General features: G+C 38.7%; 1 protein-coding gene across 3 annotated transcripts in view; it reads right to left on the reverse strand.

Annotated features, from left to right (window-relative positions):
- LOC109059257 (protein naked cuticle homolog 1) overlaps positions 1–17,453 on the reverse strand; it is a 28,935-nt gene that overhangs the window by 3,756 nt on the left and 7,726 nt on the right. For 2 of the 3 annotated variants that reach the window (XM_042727900.1, XM_042727899.1), the window contains exons 4-9: positions 8,533–8,590; positions 3,880–3,983; positions 3,208–3,303; positions 2,652–2,799; positions 1,416–1,497; positions 1,055–1,182 (exon numbers count right to left, since the gene is read on the reverse strand). In XM_042727900.1, coding sequence (XP_042583834.1) covers positions 1,055–1,182; positions 1,416–1,497; positions 2,652–2,799; positions 3,208–3,303; positions 3,880–3,983; positions 8,533–8,590 — 616 coding nt within the window. The remainder of the gene's footprint in view (positions 1–1,054; positions 1,183–1,415; positions 1,498–2,651; positions 2,800–3,207; positions 3,304–3,879; positions 3,984–8,532; positions 8,591–17,453) is intronic. The other variant, XM_042727901.1, reaches the window with a different exon arrangement.

Below are 17,453 nucleotides of genomic sequence, written 5' to 3' on the forward strand. Positions count from 1 at the left end.
ATAAAATATTACATCAGACATCAAACCTCAAAATCATAAAGCTATGAGAAACAGGAATACTTTTTGGGCACAAAGAAAACAAAAATAATGACTTTATTCAATCATTTCTTCTCTTCCATGTCAGTCTTCAATGCATGTTCATGAAAGAACTGATGCTTGTGTATTCCTCTGCTTGCAAGCAAGATGCAGCACATCCAGGTTCTGCATCAATAAAGTTATTTATTTTTGTTTTCTTTGTGCACAAAAATATTCTCTTAGCTTCATAAAATTACGGTTGAACCAATGATGTCACATAGACTATTTTATTGATGTCCTTACTACCTTTCTGGGCCTTGAATGTGGTACTTGCGTTGCTATCTATGGGAGGGTCAGAAAGCTCTCGGATTTTATCAAAAAAGTCTTAATCGGTATTCTGAAGATGAACGAAGGTCTCATGGGTTTGGAATGACACGAGGGTGAGTAATTAATGACAGAATTTTCATTTTTGGTTAAACAACCCCTTTAATTGTCAAGTCATTTTATGATCTCTTGTAAATTATATGATATGTTCAGGTGCATGTTATCATAAGTGGGTCAGTACTGAATACAGACGTATCAAGTGGTCGAAAACATTTTTATGACCGGAACACTTAAATCAAATTGCGAGTCAATGGCATTTATAAATTGGGGGATTTATACTTTTCTGGTTATTGTGCAGTTTTTTTTTAAAGAAAAAATTAATCATTCATATTTATAAAACCTGCAAAATGTGTAAATATACTTTTATTTATTAACAGTTCAGTTTGTAAAACATGAAATAATGTTATACAATTTAAAATGTTAAAAATTTATATGCAAAAATTAACATTAACTGATTAATAACTTCTGTCTTATGAAAAAGAAAAACACTTATCTTCTTCTATCTTACAGAAAGGTGCTACTGATGCATAAGACACATCAATGTTTTTGCGCCAAATGGTTGAGACTGGATCACACAAGACAGATTTAATCACCAGGTGTGGACCAATGAGAAAACTCTGTTGGCTCTATTTACTTTTTGTAATTAAGATTGTACCTGTTCCGAAGCGGGATGTGTAGTTTTCAATGCCAGCCAGGTCAAGGTAATGGTTTCTTCTCTCCAAGTTCTCATCCACACAGTGCCGCTGGCAAGCTTGCTGGTTGTGGTGATCAGCATGGTAACGCCTAATACAACAGCATCATATAGTCATGACTGCAAGTACATTGCTCTGAGATTGTGAACACAAAGCGGGCTTGAACCAATCATTGTCCATTACATGTTAATTGCTTTAAAGATTCTGTGACATGTTCCTCCAAAGTTTATATATTGTACTTTTATCTAACAATTACAGACACTAATGTGTAAAACTGATTTACATATGATGTGGTCTGTTTATGCATCTTAATTTCATAAGTACCTAAGAAAGGCTCTTGACTTTTTCTCTGAAGTCTTGGAGTCCTCGATGCACTTTTCTCCCTTATGCTTGGGATGGGGAGTGTCTGTTGGAGACAGAGTGAGTGAGAGAGAGAGAGAGAGAGAAAGAGAGAGAGAAGAGAGGGTCTTTATCAAAGAGAACGGCGTTGAGTTGCACAGCATCACACACACGCATATATACTGAAGCAGCTTTAAAGACCAACCAAAATAAGAAAGAAACCTTTGTTCCCTGCTTTCTATTTACTTTGAAGGTTCATAAAAGAAGAAAAAACAACAATGCTTAATTTATTCTATTTTGAACCTCAGGCCTCATATAAATCTAAAAAACACACACTTGTGAATTTGCATGAAGACAGCTGCTGTTCAAAGGCTCTTCTCTTTCAAATACATGACGGGTATAAATAGCTCAAATGACAGCACTAAACAAACAGAAACACTTCTGTTTCTTCAGAGTACTTTCTGTTCTCCTTCACATTGTTTTTTACCAAGTAACACAGTTAGAAAGTGGCTAAATGTGGATTTATTTATTTTTCAAACAGCAGAAGACTATCTGAACAAAGAGGGATAAGATAGCACTTTCCAAAAGGAATCCAAAAGCTCAGAGCTGCAGAGGTTTGGGTTTTTTCTTTCTCTCATCTTCTGCCTTTGACTATGAACTCATCTTACAAGAGATGCAATGACATGGAAGACAGGGGAAAGGAGGAGGGCAATAGTATAGGAGACAGCATAACAAGAACTTAGAACTGTTCTCCCGAAAATTCTGTAATCTTCTACTTGCCCTCATGTCCTTGTTTTTATGTTTTTTCTCTTTTATAAGGGAACACAAAATGTGGTATTTAACAAAATGTCAAGGATGTACTTGTCTAATGAAATTGAGACAGTCAAGTAAAAAAAAAAAAAAATACAATTACATGTCACATCTATACATTAGAGTTTGACCATCACACAAATCTCTTGTCATATTGACTGCTTTTTAATGTATTTTTGATCAAATTTGATTGATCCAGTTACCATTCATTATAACTGTTTGGAAAAGATCAGCATCAACATTCTGTTAAACTCCCTCTTGTGTTCCATGGACGAAATAAAGTCATACAGGTATGGAACAACAAGACGGTGAGTAAATGATGACAACATTTTTTTTTGCATTTTTGAGTGAACTCTCCCTGATATCCCTCAACTCATTTTCTGTTGTTCTGAGCAAACTCTCTCTATGTACCTGTGTTGGTCTGGGTGCAGTTCCTCCATTTCTGGCTGGAGTCTGGAGCAACAGAGAGCTTCACCCTGAGGGTCTTACTGCTGCTTGGGGAGTGATTCACAGACGCGTCCACCACCTCATATATGGTGTGCAGTAGACTGGTGATGTCCTGAACATAGGGAGATAGAGAGGGAAAACTAACATGAAATTATCTTCACTGACACAAGACGGTCTTTTATATTCTGTGCAAGCCTGTACGTGATATATGATAAGATATATGCATTATTCATAATTCAATCACAGTCGTGTCCATAATAATTTGTTAATCAGAGTCTCCTTAGCCTCGGGGAGGGAAGATAGATGCTAGCAGCAGTGGAGAGCACATGTGTGCACAAACATGAAACATGCTATACATCTGAGGCTATTTAGCATGTGGAAATGAAATGTAAATGCAGAGCAACTATGAAGCTGAGGAAAACAATAACTGTGTGGTACGGCCGAAGAAAAAAGACATTTAGTATGTCCTGTTAGTGTTATCTCTGTTGCTGTCCCTAATGCACAGATGTCTCAGTCTTACCTCTCTAGTGACCTTGCCATTGTTATCGAAGTCATAGAGGGTGAAAGTCCACTCCTGCCTGTTATCTTCTTCAACTGATACAGCGCACTCCAACTCCTGATTAATAAACAACAATGGATAATCACTGTTTCAGTAACACTCATTTAAAAGACTGGTCATAAATTTTGGGTTGCCATGATTTTGTGGATTTAAAAAAAAAAAGTCACTAATGCTTACCAGAGCTGCAATTATTTTGATCTAAAATACAGTAAAACAGTGAAATCTTATATTTAAAATAACTCCTTTATCTTTTTTCATACATTTTAAAATGTAATTTGTTCTTGTGATAGCAAAGCTGAAATTCCAGCAGCCATTGTGTCAAATGATCCTTTAGAAATCATTCTCATCAATCATGTTATTTGGTGCTCAAGTAACATTTCTGAACATTATCAATTGAAAATAGTTGTGCTGCATAATTTTTATGGAAACTATGATCCATATTTTTTTTTAGAATCCTTTGATTAATAGAAATTTCAATAGAACAGAAATGTATTTGAAACAGAAATCTTTTGTATCATTATGTCTTTAGTGTGACTTTTAATCAATTTACTTTTAATGCTTTAATCCTAGCAGAATAAACATATTAATTTCTTTAAAAAGCCAACAAAATATGTTTGTTTGTTTTATACTGACCTCAAACTGTAATTGTTTGTGTGGGCCGACAGTGGCAGAGCCTTCAGTGTCCTGCATTCTCTCTTCCGCACTACAGCTGTCGGTCTTCTCAGGGGGCAGGGCCACTGCAGGGGGGCACACATTCACATAATGGTAAGGAAACCATCAAATGCTTTAAAAAAATGTAAGCAATGTCATACTTAAGAAATATTATTGTATTTTATTTTTATTTTTTATTTTTTGTCTTCATCTCATGTAACTGTAACTCATTCTGAACATTGTTCAGAAGTGTTATTCATTTCTTTATTTGTAATTGTTTTAATGAGGAAAAAAATTGAGATGCAGCTTTATGGGCATATATATGAACTAAAATAGACAGAAGAGAGAAGGGAAAGAGTTAAAGGAGAATGCCTAGGAAGCACCCAGCTATTTCTGAATGTAGCCATGTCATCTCTGCTATTGCAGTCATATTACACTGAAGACACTCATAAAGTCTCATAGTATGGGATATAAACCTTCAGGCAAAATTTGCAGTCACACCCTGAATATTAATCTCAGAAGTACATGTTCCTCTACACACTTTGTTAGAGTCTTGGAAAGCAATGATGGACATGTGGCACACACATAGCTCATGTCCACATCACAATTCAGGACCATTTTTAGTGCAGTGGCAGCACTTTCATAATGGATTGTCGTAAAGCTGTGTCTAAAGGCTTGTTCACACTAGGACGAATATCGTGCACGATTATCGCCAACGTTTAATGCCTAGTGACTAAACAAAGGGCACCAATGTACAGTAAGTGTGCACCGACGGACAAAACACTAGGCGTAAAAGTATAATTAAAAAAAACCCGCCACATTAAAAACTGTTCGACCAATGAGATTGGCGCTTTTGTTCACATGCCTGGAGCTGTTGAAGTTTTTTTGGCGCTCAAGCACAAAATGGTCACGCTGAGTACACTTGATACCTAAAGACGAAGAGGAAATAAGTAGACCAAGATGATGCATCGAGGCAAGATGAATGTAGAGCTGCTGGTCTCATTGGTGTCTGAACACAAAGGGCTTTATGACAAATGTGACAGTGACTTCAAAAATCTCAATAAGAGGGAGTTGTTATGGAGAGGAATTGCAGATCAAATAGGATTCAATGTGTACTAGGGTATTTCTGTCTTTCATTAAGTGTCATCTAATGTCAGGGAGTGAATTCGCACGTTCACTCTGCTCATCGCCAGCAGAAATTGCTTGGGCATGAACACAAAAGCTGCATCGAAAAATGTTGGCAATAAGCGCAAGCGATAATCATCCCATTATGAACGAGGCTTTAGGGCTGCTTTCACACCTGGCCCATTGTTTTGGAACCTAGCGCGTATTTGCCCTTAACTCGGTTCATTAGGGCATATGTGAACATGACAATCGCGCTCAGATCTGTGCCAAAACAAAGTCTTATTCCTCTTCGTGGTAGGTGCATTTTAAAAATGTTTTCCCGAAGGATCCTGGACTCCTGCTCAAAATGATAAATTAATATAAAGACTGCTATAAAAAACCTAAAATAAAAAATCAATAAGCCATCAAAGCTGGTTCCATGCTGACGGATGACAGCTATGAGCGGAATTCCAGAAAATAAACCAATGAGAGGACAGTTTACTCACACGTGACTTGTATTAACAATTTTGGTCTATATATAAAAAGCAACATTGTAATAATTTTAATCCCTCTTTTGGAACAAAGCAATCAATCTACAGGTGTGAAAGCACGCTTACATCCCCCACTAAGTGAGCCAAAGCCAACAGTGAGGCAAAACTCTCCAATGGTGCTTTTCCACTGCGTGGTACAACTCGGCTAAGTACGGTACGGCACGGCTCGGCTCGGCATGGTTTGCATTTCCACTGCAGTTTAGTATCGCTTTAGAGTGGGCGAGATTATTCACATGTCGTTATAGTTGCGCTGCCTCTACTGTCGCATCTCCTAAAAAAAACTTTTTCATTCCATATCGCCCTATCACTGTTCAAAAAAGGTGCACTCGTTCAAAACAGTTGCGTTCAATCCTTCGCTGGCTGTGCTGATTTACATCTAGCGGTTCTTTTGTGTTTGTGACGCAAGTTCAGTGACGATTCTCTCCGGCCAAACCGTGATCAGCAGAGTTTACACGTCACGTTTTCTTTTAATGGTACAGTTCACTTGGAACCTCAACTGAGGTGGTACTAAAAAAAGTACCAGGTACTGTACCCAGTGGAAAACCCCCCAAAAGTGAATGGTATCGAGCCGTGCCGTGTCATACCATGCAGTGGAAAAGTGCCATAAGATAGTTAGGTAGGATGAGGAAGAAACCCAAGGAACCAAGACAGCAGATAAAAATGTAAACAGTTTAAATTAAGACACAATGTGAAAGTAATGATGTCAATGATGTTAAACAGCACTGATCGTGACATGCCATACAGTTTAATATGTCACAACTGAGATTTGGGTTCTTTAGCTGAAGGCAAGATTTTCAGTCAATAGCCACTTGAGAGTTTCGGTCTGTTTTTCATACAAAACTATTGTCAGACTTGGAATATAGAGTTATTATAATGCTGTTTTACCTTTGAAGCTTCACAGTGTCTGTACATTGAGCCTAACTGCCTTCTTTTTTGTTCCACAGGAAAAAAGTTATACAGGTTTGGAACAAGACAACAGAATCTAAATTTTTCCTTTAAGAGCAGACTATGGGAAATCAGTGCTATGCCTTGCTAAAGCTGCAAGTATAAATGCATAAACAGGCCTAACTGCTACCATCACATCCTAAGGCCAGGCTTCACAAACATCCTCAATATCCTATTTGTGTCTATGTCTGAAATCACAAGCAAATTTAAAGCGAGTCGCCGAGAAAGATGAAGTCTAACTGCAGCCCGTTCTGATGTAGAGAATGCCTGTCAGGATTAATCCTGATCTCAATACCCAAATTTCAGAGGCAGTTTGTCTCTTTGTGTATTGTGGGTAATAAGATGGAGATGTTTTAAACCAGAGCAGATCTAACGCAGCTCAGTGAGGACACGGCTCAGCACCAGGCTGGGTCCTGCAGGCTAAATCCTCCCCCCTGCCCCAAATCCCTGCGCTTTGAAGTTCCATTCTCAAACCTTTTGGCCCAGGATCAGTCCGTCTGTAAAACAGAATCTCTAATTAATTAAGCGAAGTCAAATCTGAAACAGTGTTTGTTGTATGAGCCAAAAGGATAGGCAGACACAACAGTATCTCTCTCTGTCTTCTCTCTCTCTCATTCACTTCTCCTCCGCTGATCCGCTCAGATCAAAGAGGACCTGTCTTGTCCCTCTGCAGCGAGAGGCAAGGGAGGATGAAAAAAGAAAAGAAAAGCACCAGAGGATGAGAGCAGTCGTCCCAGGGAGCTTTTACAGGTTTTTTGGAGGGAAACAGCGTCAGATCAGGGCTTTTGATCAGGGCCAGAAACTCAAAGGCAACGCTGAGCTCCAGGGCCAAAGCCTGCATGCCAGCAAGCTCACAATATACAGGAGCTGTTTATCTAGAGGACTAACAAATGGTCACAAATAAACTATACACACACACACACACCATACACACAAAGGAAGTGCTAACTCTCACAGCAATGGTCAAAGTCCTTCCCCACAGAGTGATGAGACAGCCAAACCCGCTACAGAGCTCCAGTGACGGAGCTTAAAAACCACGCTATACAACACAGAGGGCAGCTTGGCAGCGTCCCAAAGGTGGCTTTGAATCTAAAGGTTCACCTGGAGTTCAGAGTAAACTGTGTGGTGACTGGTTAATAGCTAAAGCCTAGTGTGTTTCCTCAAGTGTGGATGCTTGGTACAGGCTAAAGTGCAGTATAACTGTAAAAACAAGTGATCTAATCTTTTCAAGTTCCTTGGTCAAAACTTCATATCCTTGCCTCCAAAAGTAGGATTTTGCCTAAACAATCTTTTAACATGCTGCTATAAGCTTAATTAGCAAATTATAACATCCTGATGACGAATCCATCAGGTTTGGGGGAAACTACAAAACTATATTGCTCCCATTAAAATGAAAAAGCTGTCTAGAGACTCAACTGTATTGCTATTAAGATATCTTTCTCCTCCATAAATTTAAAAACACCGCTATATGCTGTCTCTGTATGTATACACAAATGATGACATTTTTTTTTTTTTTTTTACAGAGCCATTAAAAAAAAGGTGCCATATCGAATTCCAGAGTTACTAGTCATGGTACAATTTAATTTATGACTATGAGGCAACAATAATAACTCAACCACCTGGCCAATCATATCTCTCCTTGATTGACCTTTGATCCACACAGATATGAGCGGACCACTTTCAAGCACCTATAAGCTGTAATCGTTCTTTGTAAAGGAATCTGACCTGTTGCTGCCTCTTGATGATGACCTTCAATTCACAGTCAAATGATTAGATTTTCTTTTGCCTAAACCCTAGATAAGAATCTTGATCCCCAAGCAGATGCTTTCATTACAACTACAGGAGATGAAGTATCGGTTTAAAAACCTTATCTGATTTTTGACAATAAATCTTTTAACGTTTTTTAACGTTTAAAGTTTAATTAGCAAATTACGACCATCAATTTAGCCAAATTTTAAATAAAAACGACAAGAAACAATTCATACTATACAACATTGTGCAAATGTTGCTAAGGGGATATAGTGAGATAATTTACCTTCTAAACGATAACGTTCGTCACTGATACCTTCAGCATAACCTTCATCCAACAGGTCCTGCAGAGACAGTGGAAAAGTAAGTTAGGCCTCTTTAAACGAAAAAAGACTGTAAGAAGATAACATGACACTTCTCAGACAAGTAATGACAGTATTTGAGACAAAAAATGAATTTTTGTGCAATTTGTATTATAAAGACAGGAAATTACAGTGAAAAGGATGAATTTGATGAGGATACGATGCAGGCTGGGTTGAAACTTGCTTCCCCTACTTGAGCACCTCACAATGGGTGTGAACATATCCAAAGACTAGATGAATGACATTATAGAGTGATTGAAAATCTTAAAGAGTAATAGATCAAACTGACGCGATTCTGTCTGCACATCCCATAACAGACAATATAAGCAGGTGTGGATACTGGAAGTGTCTCATCTAAGATATTAAACCATGCTACACACACACACACACGCAGCTGTCTATAACACTTCTGTCAAGTTCCAAACCAACCATCAGTCTAGAAGAAGTCTATTGTCTCAACACACCTGCTACCTTTGTCTAATTTCAACACTCCAGCTGTCTGCATACTAACAATTCATTTCTCTGGCCCAAAGACTGACCGTACAGCCTCCGCTGAAGCTCTGCAGCTGCGTGTGTGTACATGCTGCTTCTGCCAATGAGGAGCTGCTTTGTCTTCATCCACATTAGACAGGCGCACTAAACGTCTTGCTGTAGTGCCTCAAGCCAAACACTGGCCGCTAGAGACACAAAGCCGCGCACACAAACACACACGTTCACCATAATGCTCGAGAGGTTAGCCGACAGCATGTGAGGGGAACATGCTAATTATGCGTTGTCTGGATGATGGATGGGCTGCATTTTAAATATGAGTTCTTCTCAGTTGGTTGAAATGAGAATCGGTCAGCAGAAATTCTTCTTCTTTTATTTATTTTTTTGTTCTCTCTATCATTCAAGGTCAAGTTTGGCTAAAGCACTACTTTGCCCTTTCAAATGAGTGTGCTGTGTTTGAGAGTGTGGATACGTGGCTATGTGTTGTTGCGAAGGACATTGAGGGCTGTGAGAAATTCACTAATCCCTGAACTTCACCTCTAAGTGGCGTTTAGCACAATCACTGTGGCGTCTGTCCACCCCTCTCAGTCACTCTTAAAAAGCTCTATAGAGTCCCACCCATCCCATATATTAAAGCCCCTTTTCTTGCGTCTTTGCTCCACCACAGTGCAATATATGTGAAAATGTCTCACAAAGCCCTAACAATAATAATAAACATTTTTAATTAAATATTGCCTTTCAAAAACCCAAGAATGTCTCACAATGTATTAAAAAAACAAACAAATCAGAAACACATAACAATGAATAAAACAAAATACTAAAATATATTACATAAAAATATACAATTTATTTAAATATACTGTATAAGACTATTTTATATAAGACTATTTATGGTAAATGTCCACGTAACCATTCAGTAATGAAATCCAGCCAAGTGCATTGCAGTGACCTTAACCTCTGCGATGGTCCTTCTTTTTTTTTAAATGCATGTTTTTGTACACTTTCCAGATAACATCAGAGGCTAATTGGCTGTGGGGAGTGTAATCGATAGAGGCTGATCTCTCTTCAGCAGTGTAATGAGAGGCTGAAGAGGGATCTGTACACACTCAGCGTGTGTGAGGGTAACCATGTGCTTCAGGTCACTCACTAATTTATGGAGACTAAGTGCCATTTATAGCGCTAAGAAAAAAATGGACAGAGTTTGCGTGCGAAGAGTAGGAGAGAAGGATATGGGCTTTGATTAAAAGCATTATCTTGTAATTTCACAGATGAAGTCTTGTAAGCGACATTTTAAACAAAGAATAAAAAACATCTGAGAGAACTTGCGTCCTGTGACTAACTCCTGGTACGAACACATTCATGTCCATATTTGTTACTGGCTTGTGTTTATAAATGTTTATAACAGATGGAACAATGACATTTCTGCTGTGGGTCTTTTGCCTCAGCAGCATCATGAAAAGGCCTGTGAAACATAAACAAGGGCTTCACTCAATCTGTGCCAGCAACCAGAAACTCTTTCCCAGACACCATGTTTCACACTCTGCGGAAAACCAACCAGATCTTTTTGTTTTAACGCAAGCCAAAACAGCAAAGAAGAGAAGTTTGAGTACTTTACTACAAATGGATGCCCACAGAACCCAGTGCAACATAACTGATTTGCCAAAACACATAAACACATACATCAAGCACTCCAGTGCTATGTTTTTGTTGGCCCTGTGATCAGTGGAAATAGCCTAAATGAATCTTTCATTATGAAAGGACTAATACAAGAGTGAATTAAAAACAAACTAAGAGCAGGAGAGAGACATAGAGTAAGAACTTTTCACAAAGGATGCTTTTTGTTGGTCTAAGTAAGTTAGACAGACTTCCATATTGTGCCACAGTGATGAAAATACTTTTAAAAGCATTTAAAAACAATGGATTTATCTAGGAACCGGATCATGATCTTGTGTGCACCGAGTATGCATATGTCTAATGTTATAGACTTATAGCTTTTCTGAACAACTCCTTTCATTATAATGCTCATTTTATAGATCCTTTTGTCCAAGTCTGTGGTGCCTGTCTAGATTAGGGGTCTCCAACTACTGTACTGCAGCCCAAAAAGTATCATACAACTTCTCAGATGTTAATAGGTTATCCTTAAACCTAGAGATGCTCCGATCGATCGGCCAGGGATTGGAATCGGCCGATCTTCCTCATGATCGGCCCAGATCGGTGACTGGCAGATCAGTCTCACATCTTTTCGATTTCGAGCCGATCCATTTTGGCCTCGTTTACACTGTAGGTCTTGATGCCCAATTCTCATTTGTTGCTTGTATCCGATTTTTTTGGCTGTCTGTTTACATGTTCTTTCACCTCTAAGACTTCCATATTTCTAAAATTCTGTATATGTGTATATTTATCGGGATTGCGTGCCATCAGAAGCGCCGTTATACTGTATGCACGCACTGTGTAACAGTATATTGGGTCCGTGGATAAACTCTTAAAGGGACCGCAGTCCAATATTCCTGCTGCTGTCTGTCATGTTAATCAAAGAACAAAAGACAAAGAAAATCACTTTCTGCTCTTGACTGAATAAGTTTTATTACTTTAATGGTAAGCATTAATTTTTATAATGAAGACTACAGAAATTACCTTGCCAATTTACATTTGATTACTTTAATTTCTGTAGTATTTCTTACCTGAATAAAAACTTACTTGAAAAACTTAGTTTCATAGCTCTCCTTATTCTATTGCATTTATTTGCGCTTTTGTTTGCAATTTTTTTATTTGTTCTTATTTTATTACTGACTTTTTACTTGTATTTTTATGAAAATTTGTGTTGTAGAAAAGTAGATTTTTGTTTGTATATGCTGTCAATCATATCTCTTAGAAAAAAAAAAAAACAGAATCGGCAAAAATTGGTATCGGCAGATCACACTAACAAAAAAAATCGGAAATCGGAATTGGCCAAGAAAATTGCAATCGGTGCATCTCTACTTAAACCCTTCCTGTAAATCACTTTTCACTTAGGTTTGGCCTGGAATGTTATACCATATAGTCTAATATAAGATACATACGTTTCCAAATGGCTTCTTACAGACCTAAAACATAATAGCTTTTCTAATAGGACTATCACTTCCCATTGATCTAAAAATGCGTAAATAAATACCAGTTCTGGATGAATTCGTGCTCATTCAATAAATAAATAAACAAGCAGAAGTTCTGGAGGGAATATAACTAAATACATATATAATTTAACTATTTTCTGTTTAAACTGTTCAACTACTCAACGACAGAAAACACCACCTGGCTTTAGTATAGTGCCCAGTCTGCCCATGACCAGAGTTGGAGACGCTTGGTCTAGCTGTTTTTAACATATAACCACGTCTTGAAGATAATGATTTGTGTGTAGAATGCAAAGCACAGATTAGATGCTGGTTCTTGCCAGTTTTAACCTGGAAACACATTCAAATGCATTGCCAAGTGTCTGTAAGTGTGTATAAGGGTCAACCCCAAGTGTCTGGCACATTAATATGTAAGCACTATGAAAAAAAATGCACAGCGAAAATTGCAAAGAGAAAGCCAGGGGGATTTCTCAAACAAGTTAAGTAAAAGGATGTGTGTCTAAATTAAATTACACATATGAATGTGGCCTTGTTCATTTTGTCATTAGGGTACGTGCGTGTCTGTATCTGTACACTTGAATATATGTGGGTAAGGGAGTGTGTTTGTGTGTGTGTGTTGTGGAAAGTCCCACACAACTCTGTGTCTGTATTTTCTGTCTGCTCGCCACGCCACAAGGCTGATGGACAATTTACGCAGCTGATGACAGTTCTGCATGATCACGGGCCAGACACGCACACATAAAACACACAGACTTGATCAGTCGCCAAGCCTTCACTAGGCCACAGCCTTGGAATGTCATCAAACCTGGGAAAACCTAATTAAGACTGTCGTCTCTCTCTGTCGCCTTCTCACTCCTTCTCTGTCACCTTCGGTTTTCACACTCGCAGACCACAGTTCTAATCATATTAAAACAGGGAATGAAAGATGGAGGGTTTCAGCGCTGTGAACCGCAGCCAACCAGAACCACTCCATTTTTAAGACAATTTAAGCCTTCACAAAGACACATACACCTACAGGTGCCATATTTCACCAGTGAGACAATCAACTACGGACATATAGTCACGAGCGTAGACAGAAAAAGACTCGCAACTGAATTCCTGTTTAATCTTGCGTGTCTGTTATCTTGCTTAAGCGTATACGGTTACATGCGCGGGATCTCAGGAGAGAGGATGTATATGCTAGCGTGTCAAAACCGGTCCTCGCTAGCTACAGGGCCAATCCAAAAATGACTCCCTACACTCCCCCCAGTACCCTACATACTTTCCTACATGTGAGGATGAAAGAGTCCGGAGTGAAGTGACCTACATAAGCACCTCATACTTTATAATGAGCAGAACAGGCAACCCAGACAACCTGAACTACTGACTGGAGTGTCAGTATTTCACGCTAATAAAGACAGGTCACCCAATATTCTGCCATTATTTACTCACCTTTATGTTTTTCTACACTTGTCACTTTCTTCTGCCTTATGAAAACGTTTTAGTTTTTTGACCCATAGACTGAAAGAATATGTTGTTTTGGACCCAACTGACTTTGATTATTTGGACAAAAACACTCGTCTTTCCACAGAAGAAAAAGTCAAGAGAAATAAACAAAACCAATGTCTTCACTGCTGTTACTAAAATTTTATGGTTCCGTCACACTCACTGAAAAAGACAGGAAGAGAGAAAACAAATTAAACAACTCTCTCTAAGATTCCTCTCGGATTCCCTGTCATGTATTGCAACACCCCATTTTGGCAGCTTATCAATGTGAAGAAAGAAGCACCGTGCAAATGAAGACAATTGTATTAGGATGCAATTCATGAAGCGACTTCACCCTGTGAATGCGTGTGATGTGTATTTGTCCCTTCGGGGCTTGCCGTAGAAAGTATAAGCTCATGTGTGCCGGGAGCACTTGTCAGCTTCACAGAGAAAAAGATTTACATTCTTCTTTCTTATTTTATTATTCATTCACGTTTAAGCGAATGCCAGGAAAGTGTTCAGTGACACAACATTTGTGATGGATTTGTGCATGTTAGGTTGCAAACAATATGGCTCATCAATTCTTCAGCACGATTTGGAGGTGAAATAAGATCAGTGGTCAATGCCAAAGCCATGAGAGCCCACTGAACCCCTAAAAGAGTCAGCTGGGCCATTAACTCTGCAGGAAGTTTAGTCGGAGGGTCTGTAAATGCTCACCTGCTGACAGACACGGTCATGCACATAAACTTCGATTTGCTTTGAACAATTAGGTATATGATGCCACTTATGGCTGAAAGTCAGTGGAACAATCAGTTAGTGAGCTCAAACTGTAAAAATCTAAAAAAAAAAAAAAAAAAAACCTTCTGGCTGGACTGAAAACAGATGATCTGGTGTAGAGAACACTGCGGAGAGATTGGCAGAAGATGGACTGTTAGTAATTGTGTGTAAAATAGCCCTTGATTCAATGTTTCAAGCATTTTAAAGTTACGAGGTCTGATAATCGTATACCCGCCCTGGCACAAAAAGCTAATTCCACGCATCCAGAATCCAAACACATGCTGCTAATTTACTGAATCACAGGTTTCTAAATCAAGTCAAGCTGAGCAACAGAAGGCAGTGAATGAGCTTGTGTATCTGTGTGTCTGTTCAGATGGTTAGTTTGCCTGAAGGCAAAGATAATAGAAGAATTAGAGCATTATTAGATGTTTAGCATTTTATGTATCACTGATGTCTTTATCTAGGACGGAAAATGTAGTCTCAATATACTCCTCTCATCAAACAGCCACAACAGAAAACAGGGACAGATTAGAGAAAGAGAGAGAGAGGGACTATTTACACCAAAAAAAGTGCTGGTTATTGGAGAAGTAAATACAATAGATGCCTACATTGATGAGCATTTGTGTGAGATGGTTAAAATGCCCCTATTATGCCATTTCGAATATTGCCTTTCATGCAATTTGTAATGTAGCTGTATGTGAATGCAAATGATCTGCAAAGTTGCAAAGCCAAAAGTGCACAGTAAATAAAGTTATTGTCTCTCAAAAGAAAGAATCTACTCTGAACAGCCTAAACAAGTCGTTAGTTATCTGAATCCCACTAGCCATCACGGGGTAACCGTTCTATGTTGATTGGCCCCTGTTTTTTTTTTTTTTTTAAACATACGTTCTATGTTGACTGGCCACAAACATCTTAACCCACTCTCAAACATATCTTCTTTTAAAGATATATTTTTTGCATTTTGATAGGCCAGTGTAGAAGGGACAGGAAGCGAAGTGGGAGAGAAGGGGGGGGCGGGATCAAGAGAAGTCTTCAAGGCAGGATTCGAACTCAGGATGCTCGTAGTGCAAAAGAGCAATATGTCAGCACGCAGCCCACAAGGCTATTATCACCAACTCAAACAAGCCATTTTACTGACGACTGATTCTCTAATCTCGGGAGGTTCAACGCAGGATTCACAAAATGCTTGAAAGAAGGCTCAGTACCCAGTTTATTTGGACCAGCTGGCTCCAATGAATCACAACCTGTAAGTATGATAAATAATAGATGTTTATGTTTACAAAATACATAACTATGGCAATGAGCATATCATTTCCGACATGTGCTGTACCCAAATCACAACAGACTGTTGTCAGAACGGAGTAGACTCACGCAAAGAAGGGGTTTAGATAGACTGAATCTTAGAACTGCTTCAAATTACTGTTTGAGAATCGTTGAAAAACGAGGTGATATTAAATGCATATTTTGACCATACAATAGAATTTTTTGACCATCATGCATGGTAATCTATTGTAGGAGACTCCCAAAACAGCATTAGGAACCTTAAATATAGCATAATAGGGGCACTTTAAGAGATACGCAAAACTCTAGTTAAGAGGGTATAAATACATTTTTGTCACTTATAACGTTTGAAGAAACATAGCACACACTGGCCAAGGATGAAACTTTTTAGCATGTATGGGATAAACACCTGTGTTTCTGTAAGCTGTTAAATGCAGTATACTTTGCAAGACTAGGCCTATGCGTCAGCCATACACATGCTATGTATTTAAGTGTTCACATGAAGTATACTTCCGGCTTAATAGATAAAATTTATTATGTTAAGTCAAATAAAGTACATACATGTATGCACATACACGTTAACTGTGTTAAGTATGTGCATGTGCATATTATAGTGTGTCCATGTGAACAGTTCACTTGTGTGGGGTTTATAGATATTGAGTACGGCCAAGGAGTCAAGCAATTAGCAAAATACTGCTTAATATCAGCTCCATTTTGGCAGTTGCAGTGTTTGGAGAAGGTGTTGTGTCTGGTATCCTCGATACTGGTGATTAGATTGTAACCTTACACATGCGTCTGTATGGTTTATGCTCTTTTTTTAAGGTGGACATAAAGAAATCATTAAAGTGTGTGTGTGGGCAGCTGCTTGTGTAAGTGTCTGTAAAGGCTCCTTAGTAATTTCTCAGATGAGATTAACATTGCAAACATTTCCTCACACATTACCTCATCCACATCAAAGCGCTCTACGCTGATGTCACCACACACTTACTGTCCATAGAAAAACACACACACATGCACTCTAGCCTCTCATGCACTCACATACACAACCTCTGTCTCTATAAAGATACAGATATCATATCCACTAATGTAAATACAAAAAGCTTAACAAAATGCAGATTTATTAAACTGGATGTGAACATGATTGTGTTTATCAAGTCTGTTTGATCCTGTATTTTTGTGCATCAAAAACCATGAAAATGCTTAACAAAAGCAGTATTTCCTAATGAAACAGAAAGTTGGGGTAGGACTTCAGGCTTAAGGAAGAATATTGCAGTCGATTCAGATACAAGAGCCTTTACATCCCAACACAGTGCTCCCCACTGCTCCGAGGGTGTGTGTGTGTGTGTGTGTGTGTGTGTGTGTGTGTGTGTGTGTGTGTGTGTGTGTGTGTGTGTGTGTGTGTGTGTGTGTGTGTGTGTGCGTGTGTTTGTGTGGGTGTGTGTGTTCACTACTGTGTGCGTCCACTTGGATGGATTAAATGCAGAGCACAAATTCCAAGTATAGGTCAGCAAACTTGGCCATATTTCACTTCACACACTTCACACACATCCTGTATCAGTATCACTGACACATTCAACTGAAAGATGTTGTTTGCAGAGTAGTTAGTGAGAGATAAAAGCATCAATCTTATCACTTTGCAGGCAACAACAGGACACTTACTGAGATAAAATGAAGCAAACATACAGTACTGGTGCGGCTACGCTCTCATTTACTAGAGACACCTTTAA

This window comes from Cyprinus carpio, chromosome B7 (assembly GCF_018340385.1).
Source record: "Cyprinus carpio isolate SPL01 chromosome B7, ASM1834038v1, whole genome shotgun sequence".
NCBI lineage: Eukaryota > Metazoa > Chordata > Actinopteri > Cypriniformes > Cyprinidae > Cyprinus > Cyprinus carpio.